The sequence below is a fragment of the Vulpes lagopus genome, chromosome 7 (assembly GCF_018345385.1).
Source record: "Vulpes lagopus strain Blue_001 chromosome 7, ASM1834538v1, whole genome shotgun sequence".
In the NCBI taxonomy this organism is placed as follows: domain Eukaryota; kingdom Metazoa; phylum Chordata; class Mammalia; order Carnivora; family Canidae; genus Vulpes; species Vulpes lagopus.
Window position 1 is genome coordinate 38,571,515 of NC_054830.1, and position 25,119 is coordinate 38,596,633.

Genomic DNA, 25,119 nt, shown 5'->3' on the forward strand with positions numbered 1-25,119 from the left:
TCATGAGACTGGCAAACAAGGTTGGGAAATCCCACTTTATCTTCAATTTATCACCTAGGAAAGGGATAGTGTTTCCTCCCCACCCACAGCCACCTTATATACACACTCCTTTATTTCCTATACTGAACGGCTTACTCTGGAGTTCTCTCAGCACGGGGAGGAGGCTGCAGGTGACCCCTCTAATCTCTTAAGTTGTATCACAGAACAGGCAGGAGAAAACCATATGATATGAAGAAATCTTCTAAAACTGGTTTGTGGTGATGGTTGGACAAGTCTTTAAGATAACTAAAATTCAATGAATCATATATACATTAAAATTAGTGAATTCTATAGTATATAAAACTCAATGAAACTATTAAAAAAATCACCAGCAAAAGGTAGAGAGCAGGATGATATAGGTAGAAAAAGGAGTGTATCTAAGACCCAGAGACCCTCCATATAATTGACACATCCAAAATACAGATCTCTATTGCCCCCTGAGCCTCCAAGTAGCCTTTCATTAAGTATCTCTTCCTCCTTCCCCTAACATGTTCCTTGGGAGCATCTGACCCTCGACTTTCATTCTGCTCTATGCTGCTGCAAGAAGAAAAGGCCTTATCCATCACTTTCACAAATCTACCTGCAGAATTCAATATATAACATACACGTGACAATAACCATAAAAATTTGGCAGGTGATTTTTTAGAAATCAATTCCCTTTTCAGAAGAAATGGGGAGAAGGAATCCTTCTAATTGATTCCCCAACTCAGACTGCTCCAATCTCCCATAGCACTTCACTCATACATCTCTCAGAGCCTGTATAGCTTGGATTCTGATCATCCTTGTACATGTCCAACCAACCCTCCCACCCCTCGCCAATTATCTTGACCAGTATTTCGCATCTTAGGAGCTTAATAAACATTCTTTGTAGAACACTCAATATTTTCCTCATCAAATTAAGTAACATCAATTCTATCCTCAAAGAGTGCATACAGTTGTGTCCAACCAGACCTACTAATTAAAACCTGACTTCCTTGGTTGACTTGGTAGATAATGGCAACAATGACAAAAATGATGAACAAACTCCAAATGACCACTGGCGAGGCCACCAGCTAGGCTGTATAAGACGAATACCAAACACCAGCTCTGAGCAATAAAACCCAACTTCTATACCAGTCAACACAGGTTAACAAAGCCCTTTTATTATTTTTAAAAGTTATTCTAAAATCACAAATTTCTGCCTATTACTCAGCATCCAAAACCCAACAAGTTTTGTACTGTCATCAATACCAGGTCTGGTTAAAACTATGCAAGGCAGAAAATGTTAAAAGTCTTTGAGGTACCAAATACAGTACAAGAGTAAGACCCAGGAAAAATCACACAGCAGTAACTAGTATGGCAGAGAAATTAACCAACAGTTTTCTACACCTGATAAGCCTGAAGGAAGACCTGTGATATTCGCCTTTCTACATGAAACCCATTCATACTGTAAGAAAGCCAAAATATTGTTTACTTTTCACTTAATGATGCCTTCAAGAATAGATCTTAAACATCCAAACACTGATAATAACCAAGATGAAACAAACTTAGGCCACATACAGGTATCACAATTTGATAAGCGTTTAAGTCCTTGGATCTTGGAAATCTGTGTTCAAATTCTACTCAATAAGAGACCTCAAAAAACTACAGGAAAACCCTTAAAGAGAAAAGTATCCTGTTCCTGAACAGACTTTAAAATATTTCGTCTTCAATTTGTTAAAAAACTGAATTTCACTGTCATCATCTGTAACTCTGAAAAAAACTTTATAAACATTTCTATTGCTTTTAAAATCAAAACCTCCCACATATTTCCAAAAAGTTGATAAGTCAGATTTTTTAAATACACGTAGAAACTGAAATGCATTTCATTATAAGACAATCATTCCCAGCAATACATCAGATGTAAACTTGAATTTGGTTTTGCTCTTCACCAGTAAAGTTCTCAAGTTCTTAGGAGTTTCCTAGTCATTTACTTGAACATCATCTACGGTAACACTCAAAGCAAAACCACAATAAAGAGGTTTGGCCCCTGAGGGATTCTACATGTAAAAAAACATTACTTATAAATATAATACAATCACTATTGCTTTAAATAATAAATACATTTCTAAACTTTCATGCCATTTGATGGAATTCCCTGTTTCAGAGAGCAAAACAAAATCTATTAAGCTCCCAATAAGTGCTTTTTATTTTAGCTAAATTTGTTCTATGGTTAATACAAAAATGGACATGAACTTGCTGTAAAAACAACTTCTGGAGAAATATTTTTAGTTCTTGAGTACTTTTTTTCAAAGCACTCATTATTTAAGTAGTGGAAGTCACAGAACTGCTCCACCAGTAAAGTAATTGGACCAATATAATTCATCCCGGAATTAAATTCTTCAGGTGACCCAATATCCTATGTAATCCATAAATAAAGCAAGGAAACCCTAACAGGACGCCTTCATTTAGTCAAAGAATAACATCCAGTTAGAACTATGGAGTACTACTACACAGTCATATTGGAACACCACCAACTCAGAAACAAGTACCTGATGAAATGAGACTTCTGGCAATCAACTTAAGCCTTCAAGGATCCACTAGGAACTCATTCCTTCTCCCCAGCTTTCACATACATATACCACAATGCCTTCCCATTAAATGAATATCAAGAATAGTTTAACTTCAAACTCTAACATCACTGACACAAACTCCAGATTCAGTTTAAAAGATGACCCAAAGACTACAAAATCCAGCTTTGACGTTTTACCCAAATATATCTAAATGTTAAAATGTGGAGCAGTTCAACTCGTTTTGATACCAGATGGGATTTACTACCTTCCCAAGAAGGAAAAAGAATTCTTTCAACATTCTTTGCATCGTAATAAAGCTTTAAAACACACACACAAAAAAAACTTCAAAACAGTCTATCCATTTCACCATTTTGCAAAATCGTCCTTCATCACCATTCTGCATAAGCTAATGGGAAAAAAAAAAACCACACAAATTGACAGCTCGACCTTCCAAAAAAAAAAAAAAATCCACTTTATCAATCCCCAACATTTATTTTCAAGCCCAAGAAAATAACAGACGTTTGCAGCTCAAGGCAGGAAAAAAAAAAAAAAAAACACACACACACACACACACACAACAACCAGCATCCTCAGATAACTATAAATGGCTCAGAGAAGAAAAAAATAATTCAGTTCAGGCAAATTAAAAACATTCTACACATGGCAAAAATAAAAGGTCTAAAGTCCTACAATCCATAGCAAAAGCACTGCTTCCTCTCTTTTTGAGCCAATACCAATAAGCCAATGGATACAAGTGTCAAATAAATCCAGCCTGTTTGAAATAAGACGAAAACCTGGAAAAATTCCCTCCCATAAATCATTCAGTGCATAGGAGGCTTTGCACCCAACACGAAATACACACAACCAAGACCACACATGACCCACCCCCAAATGCAAAAAAAAAAAAAGCCATAATCAACAAGTTGGAAAGGGGGCACCAAGTATAGCTCTGTACCCTCTCTGCCACCTTTAAAAAACAAAAAAAAAAAAAATTAAGAAAAGTCCTTCAACAAAAGCTAACACAGATCCTCAAGTACCTGGTGGAGGTGCCTTTCCTCACATCGCAGATGCTGCATTTAAAGGCTTCAGCGCTGTTTCTGAAGGTGCAGACGCTACAATCCCAAAAGCCTTCGTCTGCGGCAGGTTTCGCTTGTCTTTTTGGCCTTCGAAGGGGTGAGGAGTGGGGGGACAGGGGAGGCGAGAGAGACGAGGAGCGCGGGGGGGGGGGGTGGAGAAACGGCAAAAAAAAAAAAAAAAAAGAAAGAAAAAAAACACAACACAGGCGCTGGTGAGCCGTCGCGATTCCGCAGGGATCCAGCGCTGGAAACTTCGCTCGGGCGACCACCCACCCTCCCTCCCTCCCTCCCTTTCCGGGGACCGAGGGAGGAGGGCAGGGGGCGCCCCCGCCGCCGGCACCCTGCAACCTCCGGGCCGGGGCCGGGGCCGGGGCCGGGGCCGCGCTGCCTCGCTCGGCAGGCGGCGGCGGCGGCGGCGGCGGCGCCCCGGGAAGGGCCGCGGCGGGCGCAGGAAGCGGGCGGACTTGTGGACTTGAGCGTGGGGCTGGGGGGGCCGGCAGGGGAGCCGCGGGCCGGATCTGGAGGGGGCGCGCAGGGGCAGCCCGAGGCCGGCGGCGGGGAGTGGGCCGGCTCCTTCGCTCTCCCCTCCCCTGCTCGCGCCCTCCCTCCCTCCCTCCCCACCTGGTTAAATCTCCCTTTGTCTGGGAGGAGTGGCGGCGGCGGCGGCGGCGGCGGCGGCGGAGGGCGGCCGAGGAGGAGCCGCCATGGCTGCGGCGCGCACGGCCGCCGGCCCCGAGCCGGAGCGACACCGCCTCCCGCCGCCGCCGCCGCCGCCGCCGCCGCCGCCGCCGCCACCGCCCGCCGCCGCCGCCTCCCCCCGCCCCCGGATCTCCATCTTAGCAGCGCCTCCCCCCGCCCCGGGTGGCTCCGGGGCCTAGTCGTCGCCGGCCCCCGCCCGCCCCCAGCCCTCCCGCCCCTTCCGCCCCCTCCGCTCCGAGCAGGTACCTGGTCGGGCTCTTCTTGTCGCCCATGGTCATGGATGGGCTGTACCCCCGCCCCCCCCAAAGCCGAAACCGGCGCCGCTCGGAGGAGAAACGCCGTCCGGGGAGTCGTCGCGGACCGGCCCCCCTCCCTCCCCCGCGCCCGCCCGCCCGCCCTCCGCCGCTGGGGCTCGAGCTCCGGCCGCCGCCGCCGCCGCCGCTGCCAGTCTCCGGACGAGACTAGTCCCCGCCAGCGCCGCCTCCGCCGAGTGACTGACGAGGGGCGGGGCCGGGCGCCGCGCGTCACGCGCCGGGCGGCCAATGGGAGCGCGGCGGCCGGCGCCGCGAGGGCGGGGGCGGGGCGCGGGGGAGGGCGGGGCGTGGCGGACGTGGGCCGGGCCGTCGGTGTGCGTGCCCGGGAGTGTGTGCGCGCTGGGGGCGCGCGTGCCTGCCGGTGGCCCGGCGGCCCGGCGCGGCGGAGCGTGCGAGCCCGGCGGGGCGCACGTGGCCGCGCCCGGGGAGCGGCGCGGGGCTGCAGCCCCGGCGCGCCCGCCCCGCGGGGCTGTCGCGGGGACCCCGGGCCGCCGAGCCGCCCCCGGGGAAGTAGTTGGGCGCAGTAGTTGGCGCACGCCGCGGGGGCTTGCACCGCCTCGAGGCCCGTGCGTGCCCCGGGAGCTTTGCAGGGCCTCTTTCTTTGGGCCCGCGTGCCCCCGCGCCCTTCTGCTGCTCCGCCACGCGGGGCTTTGTATCCGCCTCTGCTAGAGCCCCGGCCTCCTTGCAGACGCTCCAGCCCCGAGCCCCCTCCCCGGCCCCCGACGCAGGGGAGAACTGTGCAGAAAGGGTGTGGCACGGCCGAAGGGTCCCCCCAAAACCCGAGCTGAGACTCCCCCCCCCGCCCGCCGGAGCCTAACTAGGGCGTTTCCCTAGGGAAGTTGCTGTTCAAATCCCCGGCGGCCACGTGCCAGCAGCCTAACCTTGTGCCTCAGCTCCTTCGCCTGCCTGCAAGGTGAGGCTAAGCAACCTTCCTCCCGGGACCGTTTGGGAAATTCGGGTATAATCCACCAAAAGCACGCAAGTCAGTGCCTGGCGTTGAGGAAGGACCAGTGCAAAGTATTGAGTTAAGAACCATCGTTAAGTGGGTCTGGGTTGAGCACCGAGCGGCTCCCCCAGCTTGAGAAGATTCCTGAAGGCAAGGAACAGGTAGCATAGTAAGTACCCTTTGCCTTCTGCCCAGCTTCAGGAATGCTCGCCAAATTGCCTTGAACGTGACTCAGGCCCCTTTGCCCTCAGGGAGTCAGGACCCTAGATGATTAGATAAAAGGTTCGGCTGGGCGGAAGCTCCGGGTAGGGGGTAGGGAACTGGTCAAAGAATGATGCCAGAAGTTGGGAGGTGGGGATAGGGGTGTGGAGGGAAGATAAGACAGGCCCACGGCATCTACTGAGATATATTTATATGCAAACACAAAGTGGGTTATCAGGACTGCCCCCTGGAAGGGAAACATCACCGAGGGAGGCGCGAGACCAGACCCGGGGAAGCTCACTGAGACCGAATCACCCAAGGAGCAGGAAGTCCTAGGATCATTCCAGGGAACAGAAAGGAGAATAAAAGAGGGAGGGAATGAATGTGTCAACGATAAGCTAGATCAGCACATGCTGTCCTTTGCAGGCAGGCACACCCTGGAGAGCCAGGAGGGACAGCAGGATTTAGCAAGGGTCAGCAACCTGCGGGGGGCCTCCCTGGCTTCCACACCCCTGCTTTCTGAGGAAAGGAGGGAGAAAAGGAGGAAGAGGAGGGAGACAGAGGGCCAAAGGGGCCAGAAAAAGCCAGGGGGCATGCACACAAGCCGTGGCCCAGTGCCCACAGCCTTGGCCTCTGGTGTCTGCCTGGCTTCCTCCCAGGACTCCACCCCTGGTATGAATGAAGGTAATGAAAGGAAGGGGGCATTAAGAAATCCCTAGAGGAGTGGCCTCTGTGTAGGGGAACTGGGTAGCTGGGAGCTGAGATAGTGGAAAGGAGACTGACTTTATTATAAACACGAAATAAAATGCATACATCATTTTTCAGCTCCGTGAATTTTTATAGATACCTACTATACCTCTGTATCCACCATCCGGATCAAGATATAGAACGTTTTCATCCTCCCAGTAATTCCCCCTCCCCTCAGGCAACCTCTATTCCAACTTCAGTCACCAAAGATCTGCTTTGCCTGTTTGAGTGTCATAGACATGAGTTATATGATATGGTATTCGTGTATCTACTCAACGTAATATTTGAGATATTCCTCTATCTTGTTGCCTATTATCAGTAGTTCCCTTTTATTTGCTTGCTTAAGTATGTGGAATTCCATTGCAAACAATGTAGTTATCCCTAAGAGATTAACTTTTCTAGTGCATTTTTAAAATTCTTTGACCTGTTTCACCTTTTCAAAAAACAATGTTTTGGTTTTTTGTTTTTTTTTAATTGTCTTTAAAAAAGAAGCTCCAGAATAGAGAACTAATTTCTAGGAACATATCAGACCCACACATCACCATGTGGTTGTAACTGTAGAGGCTCTAATTTCATTCCCTTGTTGGAGGTAAATATCTACTGAAAGTCTCCTTGTAGGTACAAGAGCCAAACAAGACTACTGGAGCAGTGTGCTATAAAATACCTTGGCTCAAGGCAGCACCACTACCACTCTGTGTGGGGAACAAATCTTCCTCTGTGGTGTTGCCTTGAACCCCTGTGAGGTGTAGGGATGACTGGGATTTGACAGACAGCACCTCCCCTGCTCCTCTGTTTCCTATTTTGAACTTCCATTTCCAGTTTCATTTGAAGGAAAGGTTCTACTGCTTTAAAAACTATTTGAAATCCATGGTCTTTAGAGTAGACACTGGTTAGAAGCACTCCCCAAGAAGTGTCCGATGCAAATGATTCCACAGATACACAAGACAGGAGAAAAGACCACTGGCTTCTTTTGCTGTTCCTGGAACACTCATGTTCCCCAACCCAGGGCCTTTGCACCTGCTATTCTGTCTACTTGGAATGCTCTTTCCCTAGATAACCACATTCTTAGCTGCCTCACTTCCTTCAGGTTTTTGTTCAAAAGTCACATTCTCTGTGAGGTTTTTCCTGCGCACCCTATCTAAACATATCACACGCCAACCCATAACCTGAAGCCTTAACTACTTTACTTTTGTCCCCCTTGACTACTTGACTTTCTTCTCCTTAGCACTTACCACCATCTACGTACCATGTAGTGTACTTATCTTGTTTAGCAGATCTTTGCCCAGTAGAATATAAGTTCCATAACAGCAAGGATTTTTTTTCTTTTTGTTTTTTTTGTTTGTTTGTTTGTTTTTCTCCTTCCCACTATTCTACATAAGTGCCCTGAAGAGTGCCTTGTAAGCAGGCATTGAAGGAGTAGGGCCTTTATCCCAAGTGCCATGGAAGCCACTGACGAGTTTACCAAGAATATTTGTTGCACCTGAGACTGTTTGTAGTTTGCCTTAATAAATGAGATGCTCGGAGAAAGCAGCATCCCCCTGGAGGGGGAGGTCGTGAAGGACCTTTAAATTGGCCTGATAGTTGGAGCAGGAGGGCAGCTCCAACAGCTTCCTTTCTTTTGCTCAAGAAAGAAGCAAAAATAACTGGTCCTCACCAAAGAAGGGTCTGGAATGTTATCGACTCTGCTGCCTTCTGTCTTTAAATTTGCAAGTGCTACTTCTAGGCAGAAAACCTACATACTCACTAAGTGTAGGACTTTGAACCTTAGGAATATCCAGTAAAGCTATTATAAACAAATAAGAGAAAAAGGTCTTTCTCTAAATATCTCCCGATTTATCCCACCCCATCCATGTTTCACATTCTGGTCTGAGTCCCAAACTGGGTTTCCGTGTGAGGTTTTCACCGGTCTGCAGTGAGGGAAAATAAGTAAACTAAGGGCAAATGTATGAATACTTTCCTATATTCAAGTAAATTATCAACAATTGATTATTGGGAAAGAGTATTTTTTTATAATGAGATCATGTCCTTCCAACTTTTTTCTTTTCTTGGAAGGTTGAATAATGTAATGCCCCCTTTCCTCCCCCCACACCTTTTTTCTTTTCTTTCTTTTTTTTTTTTTTTTATATTTCTAGGTTTATTAACTTTTTGGCTTGTTTATAGTTGAATGAGAGCATCAGATTCATGCACTAGACCAGTGTAAGAAAGAATTCGATATTTCTATCTTGAACTAAAGACATAATACTCTTGTAGAAATAGTGCCAGACCCCTTCAAATACTCTTGCTTTTTTGTTTCATCATTCTTGATGTAATAAATAAATGCCTTTTTTTTAAAATAGAGGCAATAGTAGACATTAGTTGTCTTTCTTAAAATGTTCTCAATTGGCCACATCACAAGGTGACAATTCTATGTTGACTTCTTTCTTTTTAAGTAATCTCTACACCCAGTGTGGGGCTCAGACTCACAACCCCAGGGATGTGCTTAAGGGAGGGTTTCATCCAAGAGAAGAACAGCAAAAGGGAATTTGGGGAGAAGATGGAAGCAATTTACATCTTGATTGTGGAGGTGGCTACTGACTGCTCTACTGACTGAGCCAGCCAGGCACCCTTATGTTGACTTTCTAACCTTCTCTCCTCACCAATTTTATTCTTGACATTTTAAGCATACCAAAATCTAAACGATTTTAATGAAACTTTCAGTGGGAGTGTTACAGAGAAGAGGAAGGAGAAAACAGCATGATTTGGTGACTAACAAAGCCACCCAAACAGGATAGAAACTAGGAAGGTTAAGATTTCGACCCTAGTGGCTAAGATTTAATGCCCTACTTTGCACTCAATGTTCTTCAGTGCTTAAGAGAAAACATTGTTTCTCAAAGGAACTAACTGCACATAGTGTTTCAGGAACTGGGGAGAACCTAGTTTATTTCACAGAAAGACTCAGGCTTGTGCTGGTATCACTGGGGACATCTGCAGAGCGATACTAAGGATAGGATTAATGTCTGAAGAAACAGCCCTGGAGTCAGAGAGAGGTGGAGCTCCTCTGACCATCTGTGTTTGAACCTTAACCAGATTTTGCAACCAGCCAGTGTCACCTGTGCACGTGCTTATCAGAGCTATGAAGTTTTATTGATCTGCTTCTGGCACAGTAGGAAATATCACCAGTCAAAATTGTCCTGGGTTATAGCTCATGCCATTAATAAAAATTAATTCCAAATAGATCATAGACCCAAGTGTAAAACCTATAACTATAAAACTTCTGGGAGAAAAATACAGTAGAAAACCTTTGTGCCCTTGGATAGACAGAGATTTCTTAGACGTGATACATAACATGTGATCCATAGAAGAAAAAGTTGATAGTTCGGACTTTATCAAAATTAAAAACTGTTCTTTTTAGAAAGATACTGTTAAGAAAATGAAATGCCAAGTCAAAGACTGGAGGAAAATATTTGCAAAGCACGTATCTGATAAAGGAATCATATGCAAAAATATATGTAGAACTTTTACTATACACTAAAAGATAAGCAACCTAACAAAACATGAGCAGAAGATTTGAATGGACATTTTGCCGAGAAGGATATGTGTCTGGCTAATAAACACATGAAAAGACACTCAGCATCATTATTCATTAGGAAAATGCGCATTAAAAGCACAATTAGATACCACTGCACATTAGAATGGCTTAAATCAAAAAAAATCCTGACAATCCCAAGTGCTGGGGAGGAAGTGCAGCGACCCTCACAATGCCAGTGGGAGTGCAATATGGTACAGTTCCTCTGGGATGACGGTTTGGCAGTTTCTTATAAAGTTAAACATACACTTACCATATGAGCCAGCAATCCTACTTCTAGAAAGTTACTAAAAGAAATAAAGACATATGTTCACACAGAAACCTGTACTCAGATATTTATAGCAGCTTTATTCATATCACCCAAATCTGGAAGCAACCCAAATGTCCTTCAGCTGGTGAATGAGAAACAAAGAGTGGCTCCATCCCTACCATGGAGTACTACTCAGCGAGAAAAAGGAACAAACCACTGACATAAGCAACACAGATGAATCTCCAATACGTTATCCTAAGTGACAGAAGCCGGTCTCAAGAGGTGCCATACCGGGTGATTCTATTTATATGACATTCTGGAAAAGGCAAAAGTCTAGGGATGGGGAACAGATCCGTGGTGGCCAGGAGTTGGAGGTGGAGGGAGGTTTTGATCCAAGGAAAGAGTGGCAAAAAGGGGTTTGGGGAGAAGATGGAAGCAATTTACATCTTGATTGTGGAGGTGGCTACAAGAGAAAATGCACCTGTCAAAACTCAGATGTATACACCAAAAAAAGTTTCATGATATATAAATTACACTGACTAAATCTGACTTTTGATCCCTCTGTCATTCTAGAATGGAAAATTCCTCAAGCCTCTCCATTCCATATTGCTTGCCCCCATTAAGAATATTAACCACAGGAGGTAGCATTTCGTAGTTGAGCTGTGTGCCTAGCACTGTGGGTAATCCTGTGCTTTCCTGAGTGTTCTCCTTAGTCATTCACCTAGTTAGTCAGGCCCTGATTCTTAGAATCATCCTTGACTCCTCTCTTAACTTTATACCTAACATTCAGCCCATCAGCAAATCTTACACACTTGATCTTCAATACACATTCTGAATCTGACCACTTCTCATTGTGTCTGTTGCTATCACTTCAGTCCAAGCTAGGATCACCTTTCAGTCAGCTAAATGACCTCCCTACCTCTCCTCTTGCTCCCTGCACCTGTCTGGATGTGCTACGTTATGCCCAGAAGTGGCATGCCCACTACAGGCCAGCTGCAGCTCTGTCCTGTAGCTCATCCTTCTAGAACCCAGGCTGATGGAACAGTACTTGAGCAGTGCTGGTCACAGAAACGGGGAAAGGAGTTCTGGAGAGAATTGTACTGACACCTAATTAATAAGTGACACTCCTGACTTCTGTTCCCTGGTCACAGCTCATGGCCCCACTCAGTGACAAGAAGTGCAGCCGACCACGTGCCCAGGAGGTGGAGAACAGGAAGCATGTGTCTGTCAGCTTCATGATAACGATATTTCTTCAAAGTCTCTTCTCCAAACAGTGGTCAGAAGTCTGTCCATGACAAAGGCAATCCCCTGCTCAAAATCCCCTAAGGACTTCTCCTGACACTTAGATTAAAATCAAGAATCTTGATCCTGGCCTTCAAGGCTTTACTGATTTCATCCAGTTCCCACCAAGCTCCAGGCACACTGGCCTCTTGTGGTCTCCTGCCAAGCCCAACCACCTCCTAGGGCCTTTCTATCTGTTCGCCCCACATATTGCCATGGCTCCATCTTTCTCATTGTCTAGATGTCTGATAAATGTCCCCCCTTCAGAGAGGACCTCCCTGACTGAGATAGCGGACACAGCAGAACCCCCAGTCAGTTTCCCCCATATCCTGCTTTATTGTTCTTTCCATCATCGCTATGCCCTGGCATTACATGTTGTATTCTTTGTTTTTGCCTGACTCTCTCACTAGAGTTTAATTTCTATCAGGACAGTGAATTTGCTTTGTTTCATTCTGTATCCCTAGTGCCTAGAACAGTATAGAAAATGTTCCTCCACATAGTATTGTGGAATGAATGAAGCACTTTTACATCTATTACCCCCTTGAAGCTCCAAAGGACCCAGTGAGGTAAGAACTATTGTTATCGCCTTATTGGACAGTTGAAGAATCTGAGTCAGGGAAGTGATTTGCCTAGAGTCAGGGACAGGGTTTGAGTTCAAATTCAGCATCTGATTTTGCAGCTCCACCTCTTTTTTCTTTTTTTAAAAGATTTTATTTATTTATTTATTTATTTATTTGAGAGACAGAAAGAGAGAGAGAGAGAGAAAGAGAGAGAGAGAGAGAGAAAGAAAGGAAGAGGGGAAAATAATCTGAAACAGATTCTGCACTGAGCACAGAGCCTGATACCAGACTGGATCCCAAGACCTTAAGATCATGAGCTGAAACCAAGAGTCAGACACTTGACTAAGCCACCCAGGCACCCCCACCTCTACCTCTTAATTTCTGTCTTCACTGTGCTGCTTCTGAAACACAGCTTTCATTGACAAAGAACCAGCCAGTTTAGGAGGTTGCCTGAGGAAGGTGAAGTTCAAGCGACCCTTTCTGACAGAAGGTCCCAGGGTCCTCCTAAAGACAGAGAGATTTTCTGGCTCTGGTATGCCTGGTTCAGGAGCCCACATTATAGTGAGTTCTTGCCAAATCAGACAAGACATGTGTGCCAAAACCCAGGGAATGAGTGATGCACTTTGGCACTGCTCCATTTGGGGCCTTAGGAATATGCAGAGTGAGGGTTCCCTATGATAGTGTGATTTCCTTCATTGATTTGACAATATCTATTGATGCCTTGGACACAGAAATTGCTTCCCTAGCAGCTTGTCCTTGATACTTTCTACCTTTAGAATCAGAGTCACAGAATTTGGAGGCTAAAATGGAGAGTCAAGACAATCAATCTAGCTACTTGTGTCCTTTTAGCTCAGAGGCAAAAAACCTGGGGCAGGGGTGGGGGGTATTGAGATTACAGAGGGCTTTCACACATGCCTCTCCTCCGTGAGAGTTACCATCGTTCATCTTAGAATGAAGATGTGCACACTGAGGCTCATGCAGGACACATGACTTGCCTAAGGCCATAGACCCATGAGCAGGTTTTTTTGTTGTTGTTGTTTTTTATTCATGAGAGACACAGAGAGATAGGCAGAGACATAGGCAGAGGGAGAAGCAGGCTCCCTGCAGGGAAACCAATGGGATTCCGGGATCATGCCCTGAACTGAAGGCAGATGCTCAACTGCTGAGCCAACCAGGTGTCCCCAACGAGCAGGTTTTAACTTTCAAAACCTGCTTTTCTGATGGCAAACTCCCTCCACTTTCCCACAGAGGGAACCCATGGAACCTAAACATCCTGGAATTCATTAAGAATTGAACTAAGAACGAGGCTTTGGGCAGCCTGGGTGGCTCAGGAGTTTTGCGCCGCCTTCAGCCCAGGGCCTGATCCTGGAGACCCGGCATCGAGTCCCACGTCGGGCTCCCTGCATGGAGCCTACTTCTCCCTCTGCCTGTGTCTCTGCCTCTGTGTGTGTGTGTGTGTGTGTCTCTCATGAATAAATAAATTAAATTAAAAAAAAAAAAAAAACGAGACTCACCCACAGGAACATCTAATGTTGGAGGTCTGTTGATACATTGTCATGGACTGAATTGTGTTCTTCCTCAAATTCATAGAGTAAACCCTAACCCCCCAGGACCCCAGAATGTGACTGCATTTGGAGACAGGGCCTTGAAAGCAGTGATTAAGTTAGAATGAGGCCTTTACACTGGGACCTAATCCAATGTGACTGGTTTACTTACAAGACAGGAGAAACATGAGGGATGTATGCACACAGAGGAAAGGCCATATGAGGACCTAGTGACATAGAGGCTGTCTGCAAGTCAACCAGAGGCCCTTGGTGAAACCAACCTTGCTGACCATCATCTCAGACTTCCAGTCTCCACAATGAGAGAAAAATTTCTGTTAAGTCACCCAGTCTGTTGTATTTTGTTACAGTACCCCATGCACACTAGTAGGACACGTGTCATGAGTTTGTAGGTGGCTAAAGAGAGGCCACCCATGGGATAGTGATAATCAACCTGTATGGAGTGCTTGCTCAGGTGTGCTGCTGAAAGCTTCAGATGCTTTCATGAATGAATGCTAACAAAAACCCCATGAGGTGGGTTCTGTGAAGGTGCCCTTTTTATGAATAAGGAATGTAAGACAAAGTAGAGTCACAGCCCTGAGTTGCACATCTGTAAAGTGGCAAGGCTAGGATTCAAATCCAGGCAGTCTGGGCTCCCAAGCCCTTGTCCTAAAGGATCTAGTTGAGTTAGTCATCATTCCCATCTGGAAGATGGGAATCTGGAATCTGATACTCAGATACTTGTCCAACATCCCAGAGCCAGGGCATGGTGGAACCAGAATTCCAAGTTCTTTGCATTTCATCACAAATGGAATCCCTGGAACTCAAGAATCCTGAAAGTCATTCAATGGAGGAAGGGAAGGGACCCGACCTGAAAGAGCACAAGCAAAAAAATCTATGTATGCACAAACTGAATTTGTCGGGGGAGAGGCATGTGATAATAGAAGTTTGGGCCAACTGAAGGGTGAGGGGAGAGGGTAACATGGAGCCAGAACCTGGGAAGCCTGGGAAGAAGGGAATGTAGAAATCAGAGACCTTTGAGGAGCACAGAGTCCCCCAATCCCTCTCTATGCCCTCTCCCTGTTGCTCCTGCCCATGCACAGAGAAGTAAAGGATTTTGCCCCACGCCACCTATTGAGGCAAGCATATGGAGCTGGCAGGATTCATTCAGGTGTCCTTGACTTTCAAGACCACTCCCCCTCTTACTTTCATTTTTAGCTTTGATAGCTATTTACAAGGCACCTCCTATGGGCCTGATACCAGAGGCTGATAATACCAGGATAAAGGACATGGCAGGCCTTGGCCCCTGGAGCACACAATCTGGAAGAAATGGGTACACATGCAGATCATTTCCAGGGTGGTAAGCACCCTGATGGCCAGGTGATCATAGTTATCAGTGTTCTTTTTTTCTCCTTTCCCAAGCAGTTTATTGGGCCTGTGCTCTCTTAAGGAAGAAATCTGACAGAGAAGAAGAAAAAAGGACCTGTCAGTCTCGGCCTCTTGTGTTCCATAATTCTAAACTCACAAAGTACCCCCCAGTGTGGGTAGGGGGATAAACAAATGTCCCGAAGAAGGAAGTGGAGGGGAGTGCTTTTTTCTAGACAAGAAAACTCTTCACAGGTGCTGGTGGAGGGAGAGAAGACAAGGAGTTAATTAGAGGGAGAGAGCTGAGGGCCAGAGAGCAAAGGGTGGGGGTGGGCAAGAAGGCAGCAGGACCCCAGAGCAGGTGCAGTGGTGGTAGTATCCATGCGGACAATGCCAAGGCTGCCTTGCAGATTCTAGGGACCCAGTATGGACTAAGCATTGCCTCTATGACTCCTCAACTTGAAGGGACCATGAAGACCAGGAGTGTCTTTATGGCAACCTGTGATGAACAGATGCCCCAAGACCAGGCAGGAACCCACCTCCCCTCAGCACTGTGACACTAGAGTATCTAGAACTTAGATTCACCCCTAGAGAAAGGGGAGCCCCAGACTGATGGAGACTGACTTGGGATGGGGTTTAAAATACAAATCAAGATGAAAGAGATGAAAATAAGGAAAGATATGCCTGAAATGTATGCCCGCTATGTCGTAGGAGAGGCAAACCAAGGTGCACGAGAACATGCTGGCCAGTCAGGATAGTCCAGGGAAGCCTCAGAGAGGGCATCCCAGGCCCAGGGAACCATACTTGCAATGACACTAAGGGGCAGTGGCTCATGAACCACAAGGAAATCGGTGTGTTGGAACTACAATGATCAGAGCAGAGGAGGTGACAGTACAGAGAGGTGAGCCCTGTCTTGATGCAGCTTACACACCTTGCACATTGGCCAGAGTTTATCTTGAAGATAAGGGTAGACTATTGACACATTGTAATTAAGGAAGCTAGAAGATTAGTACCGAGTTTTAAAAATCTCCTTGGGAGCAACATAGACGGTGGTGACCTCTCAAAATGAGAAAGGGTGCAGAAGGACAGCAAAGATGGCAAAGAACTGGAAGGGACAAGGAGAGGGTTAATGGGAAGAAAGAATAAGACATCTTCAAGCAGAATCTCTTGGACTTTTTTTTTTTTTTTTTTAAGAAAAATAAGAGATTTGTTTTCCTTTTTTTTTTTTTTGAAAGAGAGAGAGAGCATGCTTGCAAGCAGGGGAGGGGCAGAAGGAGAAAAGGAGAAGGAGGGAGAGAATATTAAGCAGATTCCATGCTCATCGCAGAGCCTGATGCAGGGCTTGATCTCATGACCCTGAGATATGTCCTGAGCCAAAACCAAGAGTTAGAGGCTTAACCGAGCCACCCAAGCGCCCCCCCAATATTTTTCTTGATTTGGACCTCCCTACTCCCACCCCTTCCAACTGAGCTCACTTCTACCATTAGTCCAAAATGAGGACTCTCTCCACCGGGCATTAAAGCACAATCTACCACCTGCCCCCACCCTGCCCCCCCAGTTCAGAGGAAATATTGTTGGGCCTGAGGCTCAACAGTCTTTATCCTAACCTGGTCCCAGCTTCAGATGCACAAACATGTGCCTTCTCTAGTCACTGGAGACTTTTAAACAGCACCAGCTGGTGCTCTAGCTGATTGGGACCTTAAATGCCACTACCCATCAGAGAGGAGGCTCTGACTAGATTCCAAATCTGTTCTTTAAATTATTTTTCAAAAATATTTTTTTAAAAAGAAATGTATTAGGGGGTGCCTGGGTCGAGTCAGTTAAGCATCTGCTCTCAGTTCAGGTCATGATCCTGGGGTCCTGGGATCAAGCCCTGTGGCAGGCTCCCTGCTCAGCGGGGAGGCTGCTTCTCCCTCTCCCTCCAACCCCTTCCTTGTGCTCTCAAGCCTGCTCTCTCTAATAAATAAATAAAATCTTAAAAAAAAAAATAAGGCCATCCTAGGAATATTCTCAAGTAAAGTCTCTAGTGAGATTTTGGCTGATATATGAAATTATAGATAACACATAAGACCTCCCCCACCAGGTGTGAGACTAAACCCCAGCTTGGGGCCTGGCCTACAATGTTCAGAGAGATATGTTGCCTTAAGGAGTTGGACTAGTGATGTTGCAGCCCTCCTGTTCTCTGTAAATGAGGTCTTGCCAGTCACCAGCAGACAGACACACAGCAGCCAGCTTCAATCCTTGGGCCCTTCCTTTTACCGGGATTCGCAAGCAGGATCCCTGTTAGGGAGGAGCCCGTACTTCTGTTTGAGGCCGAATGATATCAAACTTGCCAGGTATAGACATGTTAACTTGACTTGTCCAAGCAATACTCATGGCTCTGGCCATCCTCAATTAGTCCCCTATCAATGATCAGGGACAGGTGAGGGCAGAAGTACAAGAATTCCAAGACATTCTGAGAACTGGCCTAAAAGCTGAGGTTGGCACTGATAATAGCAAATGGTGCTCCAAACATCTGGGCCAAATCCTACATGAAGAAATGGTCAGGAATCGAGATGCCCATAAGAGAAATAAAGGGGTTCAGGTCCTTAATGAGCTTCTGCAAACATTGCAACACCAGGGCCACTGGTCTTGGTAGAAAGTCTTTCAGGAGCCCCTCAGGTACTCTCACATAGCATAACCTGAAGATGTCGGCCACTCAGCCCAGGCAGATGGCCAATGGCTTGGCCTTGCTGTGGCTCTCTAGGTGGTATGCAGTGCTAGCCATACAGTATTTTGGTGGGGATGGCCATGATGGTGCTGGGGCACAGCTTGGCCATGGCAGCCCAAAGTACCTTGGTCTAGAATGCACGATCCTGGCTGTTGGTCCACATGGCCTGGCTCCTGGGGAGCTGCAACAGCCAAGCCCTGTCTCCCACTACCTGAGCAGGGATCTGCACATACAGAGGAGGACAGTTAACTGTGCTCAACCCCAATATGGTCCTCAGCCACCTGCAAATCTCCTGGACTTAATTCATGATTGGACTTTGGGGGTGAGGCACAGGGAGGAGTCAAGGATGATGCCCAGGTTTCTGACATGGGTGAATGAGTCAACCATGGTGATATCAATAGAACTAGAGTAATAGGAAGGGAGGCTGTTTGGAGGAGGGGATATTGAATTGAGCTGTAGATATGATGAATTTGATGTACCACTTAGGAAGCTTTTAGCAGCAAGTAACAACAAAACAAAACAAAAACCCATACACACAATAAGGAAATGTATTATTTATAATATAGTTGGAAGCCCCTATCCTAGGTGAGATTTAGTCAGCTGGTCATTAAGGACCCAGGTGCCATCTTCTCTTGTTGAATTTGACCTATTTCTCATGGTTACAGATGGTAGTCATGACTCTAATATTACAAGAAACAGCAATATCTAGGAGAAAAGAAGCCATCATTCATGTGTCTATTTAAGAGAGAGAAAAACTTTTCCTAGACATTTGCAGAAATCTCCCCTGCAAAAAAAAAAAAAAAAAAAGAGAGAAAGAAAAAAAGAAAAGAAAAGAAAAGAAAGAAAGAAAAAAGAAATCTCCCTTGCCTGAGTCACATGCTACTCCTTAAGCAATCATTGGCTTCAGCCAATCATCCACCACCCCTACAAGTGACTGTGGCACATGCAAATGGAGATATGTTGGAAACGGTTGGAAATGAGGAGCAGAGGACAGATTTTGGCTGAAGATAGCATAGAGGTGCTATGATGAAACCTGTGGATGTGCTCCTGTGGGCACACAGCAGAAAGAACAAGGAGCCAAATACAGAACTCCAGAGAATACCTCTATTTAAGGGGCTACCCGAGGAAGAAAAATTGCAGCATTAACGGTTGAGAACTTGACTCTGGATTCAAACAGACCTAGATGGGAAGTCCAGTCCTGCTGCTTATATTAGCCATTGACCTAAAAGGTGAAGATCACTCTGAACCTTCATCACTCTGAGCCTTACTTTTTCTTGTCTATAAAAGGGAACCAGTAAGTACCCCCTCCCAGAGCTGCTGTGAAGAATTGATAAGAAAATGCCCACAAAACCCCGCATGACCACAGCCCACAGCAGCTGCTCCTAGCCATTGGTGTAGAAGTGAAGCCTGGAGAGTGTCTGAGGAGTGAAGGGGGAAGCCGGAGGATAACCAGGATGGGATGGGGTCATGGAAGGCACAGAGCAAGAGGGTTTCAAGGAGGAAAGAGTGGGCAATTATGTCATCTGCTGAAGAGAGGTCGGGTCAAAAGTGGACTACAAAATGCCCTTTGGATTTAGCAATTAGAAGGTCACTGGTACCCTTGACAAGAGCACTTGGAGTGGAGTGCTGGGGTTGGGAGCCAGGAAGCGGGGGGTCAGCAGTCAAAACCAGAATTCAAGTTGCCTGGCTGCCAACCAACATCAGCGTTCTCTTCACGATGCCAGGAGCTGCTTCGTTTTGAAAATTCCCATTTTAAGTCATGCCTCAAAAATACTCATTTGGAGAGCAGTAAACAGTAGGATTCTACAATCTGTGAACGAAACGGCCCCTCTTCATCATTTTTAATTTTTTTGTGGATAAAGCGAAGGTGGTTGTTTCCTTTCATTAGAAATATGTTGCATGCTTTTGGAGGATTTGTGTTTACGTTACCATTTTATTGCTATATGGTTCTTTTTTTATATAACATATTTTGCACCATAAAAACAAACAAACAAAACAAACAAAACCCAAACAACATATGTGCTTTGCATTAAATTCAGAAAGTTCAAACCCCTCACTCTGTGCACATATTTGAGGCAAAGTGTGGGACTAGGAAAACCCTAGGAGAAACACGCCCTTTGACAAATCCCCCTTTAAGAAATGATTAGCAGTTGCTTTTGAGACCGGTTTGGTCATACGGATCATGTTTGTCAGGGCTGTCATTAAAAGCCTAATATTTTTCCCATTGCAGAATGTCTCCAAGTGATTCAGACGTGGGCAGAGGCTAAGCACGGTCAATTTCGTGACCTCCCTCGTGCTACCCACCCCCTGTCCTGGCTATCTCAACTCCCCAGTGGATGATCTCTTATCCCTAGCAACAACTGCAGCTGCTACTGTTTCTTGACTCTGGCGAGGAAAGTGGGCTTAGGGCCAAGTCTACTGTCCAGGGCTCCCCGTGGAAGATGCTAGAAGAGAGCATACGCTCTCTCACCATCAGTGACCCAAGTTCATCACCTCGGCCGCACATCTGGATTGCAACACATGGAGTTCAAAGGTCCAGCATGTGTGTCTGCACCTGGCCTAGCTGTTTAAACGGAGCTGACCTCAAACCAAACACCAGGTTCTATGCTGTTATTTATGCGGAGGCTTGGATGCCAAATATAAATATTCACTTCGGCATCTTCTCCCCACCGGACTTTGTGACTAAAGAATGCATACGAACCATCTACGTGCCCAAAAAGCTACCCTACTCTTCTCTGAGTACAGACCTCCTCTCAAAAGAAGGCTGATCTCCTTTCTGACCATTGTGAATGTTTATTTGTTTAATAGTATCCCGGCTCCTTTCCACCATGGGGTTTGCTATAGCCTCTTGCATTTCAAGCCATCGGGTGGTGGGCATGTTGCAGATGTGGTGCTTCCCATCCCCGGAAGAGGCTTGTGAGCAAGGACCATATGTTATTAAGACCTCTCAGAACTCATTGCCATTGCTGGGAGCACAGTCAGGGAAGAGAGAGGCAAAACGGGGCCGTGAAGCAGATGTGTGGGTCCTCAATGCCCAGCAGCTCTGAGCTCTTCCTCCTCTTTGAAGTCGGCTAAGGAAGATGGATGAGTGTGTGTGTGGTGGGTGTGGCTGAGAGCAGCCAGGGGCAGAACAGGTGTAGTCATTTAAGGAAAAGGTAGATCATGACATTCTTGGGCACAGGAATGGCCCTAGTTTTTCTGTTTCTAGAGAGAGACCCGAAGATACAGAGAGCACGATTTTTTTTTTTTTTTAATTTTTAGAGACAGAGTATGAATGTGTGAGCAAACCGTCGGGGAGGGTCACAGGGAAAGGCGGAGAATCTTAAGCAGACTCCGTGCTGAGCACAGAGCCCAATGCAGGGCTTGGTCTCGCCACCCTGAGATCACAAACTGAGCCAAAATCAAGAGTCGAATGCTTAACCCACTGAGCCACCCCAGCACTCCCAGGGAACATGATTTCATTTCCACAAGTATATATTACCAAATTGATTCTAATATCCAAAGTAGTAAGTGCTGGGGGGGCAGGGGCATGCATAAAATACTATGGAGTTACGAGAAAAAAAGACTCTAACCTTGACTGGGATACTAATAAAAGATTCACAGAGAGAGAAGCATTTGAATGGGATGATTGAATCATTCCTTCCTTCAACAAATGTTTATTGAGCCCTGTATGTGCCAGCACCACACTGGGCACTATGCAGAGAACAGACAAGGTTGCTCCCATCAGGGAGCTCAGTCTTTCATGAAGCTATACTATATGCCTAGTGGGTGCCAGGCCCTGGGAGATGCCCTTTTGGAGATAACATTCTGTTGGAACAGATGAGACAATCAGACAAGTCACTTCAAGACTATACCAAGGGTATTATGATCAGAGAAGGACAGGAGGCTAAGGGATGATAAGGGGGGGACTTGGTTTAGTTCAATGGCTTGCAACCGGGGGAGGGGGTGATTCTGTCCTCTGGGGAAAATTTCACAGTGTCTGGACACATTTTTTTGGCTGTGGAAACTGGGGGAGGCGGGTACTGCTCACATCCAGCAGGTAGAGGCCAGCAATGCTGCCAAACATCCTACAACAGACTCTACAACAGAAAATTATCCAGCCCGAAATGTCAATAACGCTGAGGCTGAGAAACTCTGGTTTAGTCCTTGGCTCGAGGAATGCTTTGGGGAAGAAGTACAGCTTGATTGAGAGCTGGAGGATGCTAGAAGTTCAGAATGCTGGGGAATAGGAGTCCAGCATCTAATCAGAGTTTGAAATAATGAGGAGAAAGAGTCCCACCCAGGAGCTCTAGCTGAGAATGCAGGAAAGGTAGAGGGGAGTTGGTAGGAGATAGAACACAAAGTCCAGTCAGTTCCCAGAGTAACTAGAAGGTTTTTTGTGCCGTTTTGAAGTGTGGACTTTATCTGGAAGGTGTGATGGCTAATACAATCTCCGCCCCCCCCCCCCCCCCCCGCCCCCTGCCTCCTTGGAAAATTTTAGATCTGGTGACATGATTCTGTTTGTTTTTAGAAAATCCACTCTAACAGCAATGCAGATGATTAGAAAGGGGGTGAGGGGGTGGGTTAGAGGCATGTGAGAGACTTTTGCAATACAGAAATGATGACTGGAGGCCATGGCAGTGAACATGGGGAAGCTGCAACAGACTCCTGAGAATAGAGACATTTTTATTCTTGATGATTAATTGAGTGTTGGGAAAGAAGGAATTGCTTAGGATGACTGAAGTTTCTAGCTGAGGGCTAGTGTGAGTGGTGAGGTGTGTGACAGAGGAGAAGTAATTTGTAGGGGACATAGTTCAGTTTACAAATACGGTGTCGATGGTCCTGTGGGGACACCCAAGTGGACACATCCTGTTCACTGGGAGAAAAGCAGATCTGGAGACACAGATGTGGGAATCACGAGGGCCTAAGGATGGTAACCAAAGTCTTAAATGTGGAGAAGGCACTCAGGGAAAGTACCTGGTAAGAGATGAGAAGACAAAGGGCAGAATGTCGGGGTTCACACAGAGTTGAGGCGCAGAAAAAGAAGAAACCACAGAGGATGGACTGGAGGTATAGAAAGAGCAGTGACACCCACGGAGGGAAGGCCTCACTTTAAGAATAAGAAAGTGGTCAAGCTGTCGCTTTTCACCTCTACCTATAAATCTCACTATTTTGCAGCAGAGGTTAAGCAGGATGTGAAATTAGATGAAGCCATTGGACATGTCAATCAAGAGGTCACTGGTGACCTTTTCAAGAGCAGTTTCACTACAATGGTGAGGGTGGAATTTGTTTAAAAACACTCGATTACCCAAATGTAGAAGAAGAAAATGGGAACAGAATGTCTTTATATCTGAGGAAGAATTTGAATAGCAGATATTCTGCAGGGTTGGCAAACAGAAAAGGAGAAACTCAATTAAGCAGAAAGCCAGATTAACAATAGGCCAAACCATGAGAACAGTTATCGTATACCAGAAAAGAAGTGTGGAGGCAAGCAGCCTCGGAGTCAATCTGGCAGTTTAGCAATGTCTTCAAGAATCTCGACTCTATTTTTTTTGCTCTATCACTCTCATTCTAGTAACCACATGGTCACAAAATGGCAGCTGCAGCTCCAAGCATCACATCCTCACATGACATTACCTAAAGCAGGAAGAAGGTGCCAGGGACCAAAATGAGGATCACATCACACTCCTCTCTCCTTTCATTGGGAGACTTTCCCTTCTATCTTATCACCTGCCTTCTCTTAAACCAATTAAGATGAAGATAAACTGGACTGCCATAAGCGGCTTGCACTAATCATTATTCTTTCCTTAGGGTTAGGCCTATGGTTGCTTGAATATAATTGGTATTCTGTTCACAAGGAAGAAGGGGGACTGGTAGTTGGGGTGACAACTGGTAGTGTCTTTTCATAGGGTGAGGGGCACACACCAGCCGCCTTACAGAATGGGACAAGCCCTTTAGGGAGCTTTGAAAAGAATGATTAGCTTTTATAATTAATATTCACAGCTGAGACATGATAATAATATCCACCACTTATTGACTACCTAAAGGCTGATTATTCCCCAGATCTTATATACTCAGCAATATCAAGATGTAGGTAATAATTGCGATGACAGTGCTGGCAGTGAAGTACACTTAATGAGGGCTTACTCTGTGCCAGGCACCTTACATTCGTTCTCTCGATTTTTGAAACATGAGTGAGATGGACAGATGCTACTAATGTGCCCATTTTACAGAGGAGAAAACTATGTGTGGAGGTCCGATGATTTGCCTGAAGTCCCTCAGCTGGTAGCCGCCAACCCAGGACTGTCTCATCCCAAAGTCAGTGGCCACATTGATGACACTCTACCACTGCCTCTGATGCAAAGAAGCCACTGGGAGGTTTCGTTACACCCCTGAGATGGAACCAGTTCTATGTGAGAATGGAAAATGTGCTGCCCTGAACTTTCCTCTTTACCAGTGTCCTGAGATTTCAGCATTTCATTTTCTACACACAGCTTCGCAACTAAAGCACATCCAGCAGACAGCCCATTCCTTCCAGCTTCACACCCTCGTTAACCAGCTCACTGGTCTTCCACTGCACCTCCAGGACGTCCCAGAGGCCAAGGCGTGCTCACGGAGCAGGTGCTTGTCATGGCAACCAGAACGTCTCCCTGGTGGGAGCAAAGTTGCAGATGACTTTGGGGGGGACTAGGATTACATTCTGAGGGCATTCATATGGAGTAAAGGAGGACTACCAATAAAAGAGGACAGAAGTCTCGGCTGTTCAACAGGTTTTCAACTGGAAATTTAGGTTCACATCTTGAAATGAGAGCTTACAGTGCTAATTGCTCTCCGCTCTGTGCTCAGCATTCCACGGGCAACATCTCACTGAACCTCACAGTGAAGTTATGGAGAAGAGACTTATCATCTCTGTTTTATAGATGAAGAAATGGAAGCTTGGAGCATTTAAGCAATTTACTTAGGGCTATATAGCTAGTGAGTGGCAGAGATGAGATTGAACCCACCCAGATCTGTCCCTCCAGACTGATCATCTCTAACCACAACGTCTTACTGCCCGGGACTCCCTAGGTACTGCCTGAATACACAGCTCCCGGTACTGAGTGAACCCAGGGTAAAGGCAGGAGGAAGGGGTTCTTGGAACTCACCATCTTCTGTTTCTTTAAAATCCTATTTCTGTTCCAAATGCATTCCAAAGTGCATATATTTCAGGATGAGCACACATACATATTAAATCATGGCAGCATGTTGTTGGAAAAGCATTTTAACAGTACCACAAATAAAAGTAAAGAGGCCATAAATACTATATCACCCCTTA

At 46.1% G+C, this 25,119-nt stretch overlaps 1 protein-coding gene across 1 annotated transcript in view; it reads right to left on the minus strand.

Annotated features, from left to right (window-relative positions):
- The window catches only part of LOC121494852 (RING1 and YY1 binding protein), a 79,198-nt gene extending 74,391 nt beyond the window's left edge, over window positions 1–4,807 (minus strand). The window contains exons 1-2 of the mRNA XM_041761848.1: window positions 4,592–4,807; window positions 3,608–3,733 (exon numbers count right to left, since the gene is read on the minus strand). Of these exons, the coding sequence (XP_041617782.1) occupies window positions 3,608–3,733; window positions 4,592–4,623 (158 nt within the window). The 5' untranslated portion in view covers window positions 4,624–4,807. The remainder of the gene's footprint in view (window positions 1–3,607; window positions 3,734–4,591) is intronic.
- Between the last annotated feature and the right edge of the window lie 20,312 nt (window positions 4,808–25,119).